Genomic DNA, 12,588 nt, shown 5'->3' on the forward strand with positions numbered 1-12,588 from the left:
TTTTAGAGCGAATGTAATTATAATATTATTTATAGTAATTAACCCTCTAATTTACTCCTATAAATCCTCTTAATATATTATTAATTCTATTTTATTAGTATTTATTACTTTTACAGCCTTAATTTATTTATTTTTTCTAACCTAGGCGAATTTTTGCGGTTCTATTAAAGAATTAGCCCGGTTTATATTAACCGGTTATAATACTTTAAAATTATATTAATAGGAAACTAATTTTTAATTATTCCTTTAGATAAAAAGGGTTATATCCCTATTTTATACTGTATTTCCCTTTTTAATTTTCTCCTAAATTATTATTGTTTTAAAAATTTAATTATTTTTGTTAATAAAAGTAAAAAGAAATATACTTATTATTAGTATAAAAATTTAATTATTTAAAATATTATAGTTCGTTAAACCGCTGGTTAATTTAATTAGTATAAGTATTACACCCTTCGCTATATTTAAAGAATAGATTTTATTTATACCCTTCGTAATTTAGAGTAGATTCGTTTTTATAATTTGTATAAAACTATTATATTTATATTTAGGACTATTATTTGTAAGTTAGTAGTTGATTGGTCGTTCGTTGAGGATATTACGAATATTATTACTATATAGAAAGTGTTTAATTATTGGGAAAGTTTAAAATTAGAGAATTTAGAGTTTTTTTTTAATAATAATAGTTAATAAGAAGTTTAGGACCCTAATTAAGTAGATTGGAGGTTTGTTAAAAGTTTTTATAACGATAATATTAATATATAGTCGTATAATTAGCTCTTCAGTAGGGTTTATAATATTAATATTTTGTTGTATATAAGTGCGAATAGTAGTTTAAAATAGAGGTACTCTTTAAATTTAGGAAGTTTGAATTCTTTGAATTTAAATTCTTCGAATTTAAATTCTTCGTCTTCTAGTAGATTGTACTATAGGGGTAGAGGCCCGGCTATAAATATTATAGGAAATTTTATTATTAATACTATTAATTTTGGTAATTTAGAATTTATTTCCGGTCCTAATATAGAAACCGATTTATTATTTAGAAATATTATTGGAAGGGCTATTAGTATAATAATTAAATTCTTATTTAATTTAAAGTCCGATTTAGATAATAATAACTTTTTTATTAATTAGTATAATTATTAATCCTAATAATATTAGCCTAGTTTAACCCTTTATTCTTTAGAAGGAAGTCCTAGTGTTATAGTATTTATCCTAGCCCGTTTTTATTCCTTTATATTTATAGGTTCTATAATTTTTAATTTTCTAAATAGAAATTTCTTTATTCTAATTAACCTTAGACGTTTAGAAATTCCTTTAGGATTTAATTTTAGAAGTAATTTAATACTAAGAGGATGTGGAGGTCCTTAAAGTTTTATTTTATTATTTAATATTTAATTAATATTATTAGTAGTAAGGTATTTATTTTTTAATAATGTAATTGCTTTGGAATTTATTAGTATTGTAGTTTTAAAGAAGGGTTTTATATCTTTATTTATATCGAGGTCGCTTTCTTAGTTGCTTTCTAAGTCGTTTTTTAGGTTAATTTTTAGAATTAGATTATTAGTAATTGAAAAAGGTAATAGGAATAGGTATAATAAAAATCGAATGGAGTTGGTATTTAATTATAGAATATATTTATAGTATAGATTTTTATAGAGTTTAGGTTTAGATTTATTTGTTAGGTAGATTCCGAGGTTGTTCGAGAGGGAGAGTATTAATTTAATAAATATGGATAAGGATGGAGAGGATAATGGTTATAGTGGTAATTTGTTTAAGAGAAGTAGTAAAAGTAGGAATAAAGAGTTAATAATGATTAATGAGGATAATAATGAGAATAGGGATTAAGATATAGAGGGTTAGGATAGTAGGTATAAAGGGGATAATAATATTGAGATAGTAGATTTAATTTAAGTTTAATTCTATTTTAATAAGGCGTTGGAGGATAGAATTAATGTTTTTATTCGGGAATAATATATATGTTTAGTATTAGGGTAGATATTAGATTAGGTTGGTTAATACTTCTTTTTATTTATATACGTTTTAAATTATATTACTAATATATTTTTAGTAGGTTGGTAGCCCTTAGAGGGTTTTAGAGATGCTTACTTAGTATTTAGTTTATTGAAGGCTATTTTTTATTACTAGGTTAAATATTAGAATTAATTATTTTCTAATTCTTTTTTATTTATATTTATATATTTTTATTCCCTAAGCCTCTTTATACCCCCCCCCCCGGGGGTTGTATGTTTATAGAATTTAATTAAATTCCCTTCCTGATTTTAATTCCTTCTAACTTTATTAGATTTTCTTATATACATATTATACTAATACTACTTCTATTATTATTATACTATTACTATATAGGGAAGTATATTTTTATCCTATATTTTTATTATTTTTTTATAGGGAATTATACCTTTATTATTTTCCTATAGGGAATTATACCTTTCTTATTTTCCTATAGGGAATTATACCTTTATTATTTTCTTATAGGGAATTATACCTTTATTATTTTCCTATAGGGAATTATGCCTTTATTATTTTCCTATAGGGAATTATACCTTTATTGTTTTCCTATAGGGAATTATACTTTAAATAAAAATATTATTAGAATTTTCGTTATAGGAAATATTTATTAGTGGTTTTATATATACGGATTTAGGTAGAAGATAAGTAGGTAATATTTTTATTAAGGAAGTTATATTTTATTTATAATATAAATTATAAAATTCTATTTATATAAAAAACTCGTTATTAAGCGTTATATAGCCCTCTATTAAATTATATAGTATCCTCGTCTATATAAAATTGTATATATTAAATTTATCCTTTAGAGATAAAAATAAAGAAAAGAAAAAAAATTTAAGAAAAAGGATTTAAAAAGGGTGGTTCGAATTGGTGGCCTCTTAAAAAGATAGTGTGTATAATTGTTAATTATATTACGATGCCGAATCTTATATATAAGCAATGTATAGGTCTATATAAAAGTCTACGTAGTGGTATTAATGGAAAAAAAAACTTGGATTGTGCGATAGGTTAGTAAATAAGTTTAGACTTCTTCGGATTTATTGGGGTTTTATCCGAGATTAATTAGTAGATCGACGGATTTTATTAGATATTTTACCCCTTTTTGCGGATAATAGGTATAGGATAATATAAATTATACGATTATATATATATTTATTAATATAAGAGGAATAATTTTAATCCTTTTTTTAGAAATCTTTTTTATTTAATTATTTTTTATTTATTTAAATATTTATTACTTTACCGCCGTTATTCCGCCGCTACTGTAGGATCTATTGAGGGTAATTAATAATTTATTTTATAAAATAACGCTTATTTATTATAAATTTACAATTTCTAACGTATATAAGGAATATTTCTTATTAAATTTAAGGATAAGGGTAAATATTGGGCCGTAGTACCCCTTCTAGAAGTCGATAAATATACAAATATAGGGATTAAATATTAATTTATCCTTGAATTATCCCTATTAACTTCTATAGGGCGTATATATAGTCGCCCTTAGTGAGATTTTTTACCGTTGGAAGGAGCCTGAGCTGGATTGTTATAGTGCGGATATTTAGTGTAGTTTTAATGTAAGTAAGATTTGAAGGTTGTTGAAATTAATATAAAAGTTAATATTTAATTATATTAAATTATATTTATAATTTATAGTAATTTAATTAAGTATTTAAAGAATATTTATAATATCCTTAAGGAATATTTACCGGACGTTTTAATTAGAGGTATTAAGGTTAAAATTTATATAGTTACTATTAGTATATAATTTAATCCTATAAAATTTTAATATAATTAAATTAATTATAAATAAATTTAGGATAGTATAAAGATTTAATAATTTTTATAACCTTAGGTTAAGTTATAACTATCTTTATCCCTAGTAAGACTTTATATTTAATTATTCCTAAGAAATATAAGGTAATAGGTTTCAATAGAGAATTGGACTTAGTTATTTAAATTAGAAATATCCTCTAAACTTATATATCAAATTTACTTTTAATTTAAGATAAATAATAAAAGGATAAATAAGAAATATAATAGGAGAAGTAGCTAGAAAATAAATAGTAGGAGGATAAATAAGAGAAGTAATTGGAGGATAAATAGTAGGAGGATAAATAAAAGAAATAATAAGAGGATAAGTAGGAAAAATAGCCGGAGGATAAATAATAGGAGGATAAATAGGAGAAATAGTAGGAGGATGAGTAGGAGAAGTAGCCGGAGGATAAGTAGTAGGAGAATAAGTAGGAGAAATAGTAGGAGGATAAATAGGAAAAATAATTAGAGGATAAATAGTAGGAGGATAAATAGGAGATATAGTAGGAGAAGTAATAAGAAGATAAAGAAAATTCGGATTTAATAAATTTATAATTAGAATTTAAAAATAGAAGGGTATAAGGGAATTAATAAAATAATAAAGTAGAGAAAGAAGCGGATAGTTTAATATAAATGCCTTTCTAGAAGAACGGGAATATAAGTCTCTTAATTATACTTTTAATATATCTTTAATATATTATTAATAATTTTTAAATTAATATTTAATAAATAAAAAAAATATATAAATAATACTATAATATATATTTTTTTATTCTATTTATTTATATATTATATAAGGCGGTTAAATATAATTATAAATTTTTAAAGTATATTTTGTAGAATTTATACTAATTATAAATTTATTATAGACCCTCCCCCTATCCGTTATAGTAATAGCAGTAAAGGCCGGGGTTGTATTATTTAAGACGAATTTTATTGCAATACGGGTAAGCCTACGGAGATTATAGTTTTCTTATTTAAAGTTTAAATTTAATAATTATAATTAAAGTATTAGAGTTAGTAATAATAAAAATAATTAAAATAAATTAGAAATAGTTTAGGGATAAATTAGATTACCCTTAGGCTATTTAATCCCTAGCTATATCTATAGCGCCCTATCGGTATTGGGTCCTTCTATAAATAATTGTTTCTCTATAGGGAAAGTCTTTTACAGGCGATTGGGGATTTTTCTCCGCGGGGAAACTTCTGTATGTATATTATTCTTCGTATAAATAGAAGTATTAATAGTATTAAATTCGATTTCATCTATAATAGTATCGCTAAAGTATTAAATAAAAGGAGACTGTAAGCGGTATACTTCGGCCTTATAAGGAGAAATAATCTTACTTAATATTGTTGTTGAAGTGACTCCGTACGAATACGTTTTGTAGTAATTATGTTAATTTTTTATTTTAGTAGGTCGGACCAATTTTCTATATAAATATACAGACTACTAGGTTAGGAAGCTTTGGGTATAGGGTCGGGTCATCTGACACCTCCCTTAAGAGTGAACCCTTGCTGAGCCTTGATCGGCTGTGAGTGAGCGCGAAGAAGCACTAAAGGAACGACGCCTGATCTGGCAATAGCTTCGAACGCGGCTTCCAACAACGCCAACATTGTCCCGCTTCTTGCGCAACCAGAAGATTTTGACAGCTGAAATTCCATCAATGAGTCGCGAATCCGCCGCCTCCAACAATCCCCTCGACGCTATTCCATAACCGTCGCTTCTTCGTCTCCTCCTGGCAGGGGAATTGCAGGCCTGCGGTTACGGGTCCTGCTCTCTCTAATCTAAGATAAAGAGAAGGGAATGTTTGGCCGACGATGGAATTGAGGCTCCAATTTCCGCCACTACACACAAAGGAAGTCTTCGTTTTGGTGGACCTCATGATGGGAAAAGGTGGGATCAAGGGAGAGAAGGCTGCGCGGTGTGGCTGCCTCGCTACCTTTTTCAAGACTTTTTCACAATCTCGCCGTCCGGGCCCGTATCAGCTTACTCCGGGAAAGTCCGGCCATGCGTTGAGGTTTGGTTCCTTCACAATCGCAGATAGGTAACACCGGCAAGTGGAAGCAGGTACCGATTACGATGGGATCACACTTTCCACAACTAGCCACAGTTCACTTCGCGGTGCAGTGAATTAGTTGTGGTGAGGGTGAGCGGTAGATGCCTGTTATGGGAAGGTGCCGTCGTATCTGCTGCACACCTCCCCTCACTGCAGATGCAAATTGGCAGCAACGACCTCCCACCACAAGGGTTCAGTTTCTTCCGAATCCCGTATTCACACTTTCCGGTGTCGTCTTTTGGAGCGATGCATCAACAAAGTGCAACCCAGCATCATGCATTTCATCTCGATGGCGGCTAATCATGACTGCACCTCATTCCGGCACTCTTCACCATTTACACAAACCATCGTGATCGGCAACGATGTGATGTCTGGTGGAGTTCGATACGCCAAACGCCATGAGGACGATGGATAGCGATGGCGACAGAGAGGCGACACACCCAATGTAGAGATGCTGCCAACAGCAGCTCACTTTGTTCTTACGCGTCCGTCTGTCCAAACGATAGTGGAAGCAAACCTAGCGGCCACTCCCGCCATCCTGTCTCACACGAAGTTCTGGAATCCGGTTCGGCTCGACCGTATTGCCTGGGCGTTGTGTTTGTTTGCTTCCTCAGCAGGTACGCCACTACGTAAGTGAGCACACACTATTCAAGTCTAGGGATTGCCTCCCTGTCGGTAGGTGGTATCACCTGTTCCATCCAGTCCACGGCAGGACTCGACGTTGCGCCAAGTGGGAATACGGTCACTTTGTCGCAAGCCACCACCGCTTGTTATGCATCTGATGGTGAACAGGTTTTTGTCATACTTGCCCCCATTTTACCGGGACAGCATGCAATGGACAAGACAAAGAGAAGCTCCAGTAAGTCCAACAAAAAAAAAAAAAAAGACATGTTATCATGTTCTCGTCTCCGTTGGCTGCTTCAACTCTCAAAGATGGGACGGACAACGAACAGAAGCCGTTCCTCCACCTCGATTCGTTGGCAATGGAAATGCTTGGCGGTACCTTGGCGAATTCTCGGTCTTGGCTAGGTAGCTCCTAGGGTCATCATGGGTGCCTGATGCTGGTGTTGTCTGGGTACCACTACCTGCTGCTACTTACCATATACCTGCATCGCAAAAGGCGACCACGTCGATGATAATACCCATCAGGATCCCAGATATACCCTACCTAGCCATTGACTTTGCAGTGCGCAGTCCGGGTATGCAGACCTGATCCACCCCAGCAACCCTACATATACTCGGATCAATCGCCGGTCACAAGGCTGAGGCCATCCTTGAAAGGGTCTTGGAAGAAGACGGGGAACCCGCCTACCTACCCTCCCTTGTCCTTGGTGGGAATAAGCCAAGTATGAGTGACTTGCTGCTGGTTAGGGTGGGACCATCTGGAACGTTGACTTACACCCCGACTTTGCCTGGGCCTGTCTTACAGACTCTTCCAAGACTAGCTACCATTCGCTTCTCCTCGCCGTCCCTACCAAGAAGAGACTCCTCAGTGCACAAGGCGTGCCGGGGTGCTAGATTCCGTGCAGAACTCTGCACCGCCCAACCTTTACCTCGCCACAACTCTTCGCAAGGTCGCTGACTGGCAAGTTGCAGGGAGCATAGGTATCTCTTCAGTCGTCGACGAGGCCGTATACACTTCGACGTACTCCCACACGCGTACAGTCACTTCTCGCTCTAGCCTCTCTCGCGAGACGTCTGTGGCAGAAATCCATCCTTCTGGATAAACCACACTCTCATCACACTTCAGCTCGCGGCTGCTCTTCGGTTTTGCCACGGCCTTTGAGCACCACACAATTGGTCGCCGTTGTGCGGGGTTTGGGATCCAGGTGCTGGTAAGCTCACCTCACATCTTGCATATCACGATATCCGATACTGGGCATTTCCACTTCGCTTTATCGACATTCGGCTTTCTCTGGCACCTTCTTCTCTGCCTAAGCTATGCAGTGGCAATGGTCTATTTTCCTTTTCGCTAACCCGCTTAATAGAACACTTTTGTGTCCCTCTACCACGACCCTTTGACCTGTTGGGGCATCACGTATATGGATTCTTGGTGACGTTCATCAACGGCTTTATCGCATCCTGGTGCCTTCAAGCAAGCGCACCAGCCAGCAATTTTATCTGTCCCTCCCATCAACGTCGTCTACAACTGGAAGCCCCCAGTTGGTGTTTAAGCATCATGGGCTTTAACGTTCTGGCCGCACTGGCCCTCGCCTCTTATTTCATCTCTGTTCAAGCCCAGTCATTCTGGGAGGAGGGGCAAGTCAACACCACGCTATGCTACTGGCAACAGCCAAGAGGTTCGTGTTGATCATGCTCACTTGTAAGAGACTTTGCTAAGAAGAACCCAGCTGCCATTATCCGAGACACTATCTACATGGATGGTGGGAGGACATGGTGGATTCCAGGTATGGCTGATGGGTCTCTCGGGTCTTTGATCCCCGATGGTAAGCTGGTCATAAACCTTTCGTAACAGTACGTTCAAGCTGAAAATTCACAGACAACCCGTATGGTCGTATCTTCACCCTTAATCTTAGCACTCCCTTCGAAACCAAAGACAATGTTACCGCAAAATTCAGGATCAAGACTAAAGCCCCGCCCGGAAGTGTAGTCAACAACAACGACCCAAACTACATTGATGGCGCCTTGTTGGCAAATGACGCTGAATGGTTCGCCTATGGTGGCCTTCTCCGGAAAACCGCCGCCTTCAACACGGAGCCCGCAAAAGACCTAGTTTCTGGCTACAGGCAGTATCAGTACGGCACAGAAAAGCCAGGATTTGCCCCAGGCCTTTTCAAAAGCAGTCTGGAGACTGATAGCACGAACGTCACTCGCTACATTGCTTTTGGAGGTGCGGCAAGTGCGCCATCTGAGAATCTGGCGTGGTACTTTTCGGGAGTCCAAACAGAATCGAAAGGCCCCATCTACACCTCATCAGCCAACCGCTCAACATCACCTACTCGGATAGTCGATTCTTTGATTACGTTGGACATGAAGGAGCAACAGGACGAAAAGTGGAAGAACAGCACGCTTCCCCCCGGAATCTCTGGTCGAGCGAACCCTGAGTTGGTCTGGGTTCCCGTTGGTGCCAAGGGCATTCTCGTCGTTCTCGGGGGCGTCATTTTCCCTGATTTTATAAGTTCTGGGACCTCGGATAACGAGACCGAAAGCGTAAGTGTCACGCTCATCTGCATACGTTGCATCGACTCTAACTGGCAGACAGAAGGCAATAAGTCCCAAATTCATGACTACAATCGATGTATACGATGTTGCGAACGACCGATGGTACAGCCAGCCGACGACAGGCGACAACCCTGGACAACTCACTCGCGGCTGTGCCGTGGTAGCACCTGCTGAAGATCAATCAAGCTTCAACATCTATTATTACGGCGGCTACAAGGGACTCAAGGAGACCGATGACTTTAATGACGATGTCTGGGTGCTTTCCGTGCCATCTTTTACCTGGACGAAGATCACGTCGAGCACGTCCAACGGCCGGGCTGGACACAAGTGTTTCATGCCTTATCCTGATCAGATGTTTGTTATGGGGGGGTATACAAGTACGCCCGAAGATCGGCCTCCAGATTGTGTCACTGAGCTTGTTCGAGTGTTCAACTTGACATCCGGAACCTGGCTATCTGGATACGACCCTGCTAAGCACTGGTCCTATGGTGTTCCTGGGGCCATCCAAAAGAAGATCGGTGGTTCTGCTACAGGTGGTGCAACCGCACGCGCGCCGAGCAATGGCTGGGCTGCGGCAGATCTGGGAAAAGTCTTTGACACCAAGTATCCGACCAAGATCGCGACATGGTACCCGTATGTGTCTGAAGCGCCAGTAAACAACACTAATCCGACGTCTCCTGGCAGTGGTGATTCCCATGAGAAAAGATCAGGGGGTGTACCATCCTGGCTCCCTCCCGTGCTTGGTGTGGTGCTAGGGCTGATGCTCTTGACTATAATCGTTGTCCTGGTCCTCCTCTGGAGGCGCCGCAGGTTATTGAGGGCTGGCACCAGTGTACCCGAAACTGAAGACACAAATGGCTACCGAATTATGTCCTGGATGCGCGGTCAGCAGCAACACGCCACTGAAAAGGCCCCTACCGTCACGACCTCGGATGAACTCAGCACGATCCCTCATAGCCCCAGTCCTATGCAAGATCTGGAAAGCACAGGATCACCTATGCCGCCGCCCTCAATTGCCGAAGCTATGGACACACAGATTACGCCGCCGCCAGCCCCAGTGGAGTTGATGGGTACGAATAACCCACCATGATATTCAAATACATCTGCTAACTCTTAGTCACACAGATACCTCGCCTCCCGCCGAACTCCACGACACTAGCTTGAGTCACATTGATGTCTTGAATCGCCATTCGAGCGTCGGTCGAATCAACACAGCCGGAAATGGCTCTCTCAACAACCCGTCATATTACACGGGAGGGACACAGCAGATGGACCACGCGAGCAACCACACCCGCTCGTCCATGGGTGTTGCCTCTTCTCTGCCGCCGCATATGCAAGGCGTCGATGGTGCCCCAACCAACTTCCGTCCCGACTCGGAGCTGATGGGCAGTGTTCCATCCGGGGCTGCGTCCGCTAACAGAGACATGCCTTCACCCACGGTTTCACCAACCACCACAACAGCGACCCGCGGCTTTGCCCTCTCGGACGTCTCCAATGTCAGCGAGCGCGATAAGACACACCTCCGACAGATCAGCGACGCAACCGTGAGCTCCATGACCTCGGGACAAACGTCTCTCAACAACGGACAGCAACCATCCAACGTCAAGAGCAACCACCGCTTCAGCAACGGCCCAGCCCCCAGCTCCGTCCCTGAGGAACATGTGATCGATCAGCAGGGCGTGCAACAGGCGCCTGACCACCTCCCTACCCCCCAGTCCGCAACTTCCGCTATGGGCGGATCGCTGTCACTGGGATCGCCGCAGCCGATATCGCCGCCTACGGCAGGGTTAACGGAGGGGAGCGAGGATTACATGAGCGTTAGGCCACAGCCACCGTCAACGGCAGCTATTGGCTCAGGGGTCGCTGGAGGTGCTGGGGCGACAAGTAGTCCGAGACGGAGCATGTTCACGGAGAGCAAGGAAGATATGAATGGGACTGGCCCGGGAGGTGCTGGCAGGTAGTCAGGGAGAAGTGATAAGAGGCGGAATGGGGTGGAAGCGCTTGTTATGATTGGGTAATTAACGAGCTAGATGCGAGACATTTGATGGGACAGGCCATGGATGTGTGCTGGGTTTCGCCATTTTCCCTTTGTCTAGTGTTTAGTGGGTCCAACTCACTGACTTCACGGTCTAGTCATGTTCAATGTCCATATCAATGATGGGATTCGGGGCCTGGGACTAAGCTGGTAGATACCTTTTGACAAATGAACCTTGCTTTGTTGTGTTTTGCAGGATTGATGTCCCACGAACTCCAGTAATTATCTTCGCGCCATTGCTAAACTGTATTGGCTCGCTCATACAAGGTGTCATTTTACCTTTCCAACATCGGATGTTCCTCGCTGGGAGAAGCACAACTTCACCCTTTTTTTCACTTTTTTCATTGCGTTTTCTCTTTCTTTTTCTTTTTCTTTTTTTTTTTTTTTTCTTTCTTCCCTTTACTTCCTACTAGTATCCATTCCTGATCACGGTCTTTGATAACTTTCCGATGACACAAAGAAAACATTCAAATATCGCGATCCACGTCGTTATGTGAAGTTGCATCAGGCGAGAGAGTTTGCGCTCTGAACCCAGCAGTGAGTGGACAAATGGGAGATATATAATGTCTTGCTCCAAAAGCCAAAATAACAACCGTCCAATAAGCCCGCATGGCTCAGTGGTAGAGCGCATCACTAGTAATGATGAGGTCGTCAGTTCGATTCTGGCTGTGGGCATTCCAACAATCGAAAGCCTGATAAGGTTTATAAGTCTCTCGTTTTTGTTCTTTTGGATATGGCGTGTTTTTGGTGAATTGTACTGGACATGGAGTTGTGGCTTTTATTTTTTTGTTTTTGTTCCGTTTGGTGTTGGGGAACCTTCCCGTTTCTTGGGACGGACGGGTGGGAGGTGGCAGGTGGCAGGCATGCATGTGAAGAGTTCAGAGCGTAGGTGAGGTAAGGTGATTGACCCTAACCTGACTTACCACCAACGGCTGTGACAAGTGCAGCCAATGATTATTGGAATTGACTGTGAATCGTGTGGCTCCTTCTGCTCTTTCCTTCACCATTCTCTCTTCACTTCTTCCTTTCTCCGATTTTTTTCCTTCTCTCTTTTTTTCCCCCTTCGTAATCGTCAGTTCATTGCCGTGGAATTCAAGCTGCCCCGGACTGACCCTCCAGGTTGGGCAAAGTATCTACCAAAGTGGTCGTAGCGTGGTTGGCAATTGGGACCTGAAAGTCGCTGAAGGCGCCCTACGCCTGCCCGGGCACTCTAACAGTGCTCCAGGGCGCTGAATTTTAGGGCCGTGCCACCCGGACCACCGAAGCTTACCGTGCAAGTGGGTAAGTGAAATGCGTGCGCGGCTGGGCCTGACCGATGTCATTTTCGCGCCCTTGATCTGTCAACCAAATAATGCACTGAAACAAATACAAGTGAGATTATTGTTGATCCCATCCATTCTGGTATTGCATGTAATTTTCCTGACGGTCATTAAACGTGCTTGAGCGCCGAAAATGCCGAGTGTCCCAAGT

The 12,588-nt window shown here is 39.9% G+C and overlaps 1 protein-coding gene and 1 non-coding gene across 2 annotated transcripts; both read left to right on the top strand.

Moving 5' to 3' along the window:
• Positions 1 to 8,079: 8,079 nt before the first annotated feature.
• On the top strand, positions 8,080 to 11,044 carry B0T23DRAFT_399524 (uncharacterized protein; the record flags this gene model as incomplete). Its single annotated transcript, XM_062838426.1, has 5 exons — positions 8,080 to 8,200; positions 8,252 to 8,347; positions 8,401 to 9,071; positions 9,124 to 10,153; positions 10,209 to 11,044. 5 exons carry the CDS (start codon positions 8,080 to 8,082, stop codon positions 11,042 to 11,044), a joined length of 2,754 nt encoding a protein of 917 aa, XP_062688720.1.
• A 677-nt stretch (positions 11,045 to 11,721) lies between these two features.
• Positions 11,722 to 11,793, top strand: B0T23DRAFT_t355. The gene has a single exon. It is a non-coding gene; the product is annotated as a tRNA-Thr (tRNA).
• The last annotated feature ends 795 nt before the right edge of the window (positions 11,794 to 12,588 follow it).

The sequence above is a fragment of the Neurospora hispaniola genome, assembly GCF_033458365.1.
Source record: "Neurospora hispaniola strain FGSC 10403 chromosome Unknown B0T23scaffold_9, whole genome shotgun sequence".
Classification (NCBI taxonomy): domain Eukaryota; kingdom Fungi; phylum Ascomycota; class Sordariomycetes; order Sordariales; family Sordariaceae; genus Neurospora; species Neurospora hispaniola.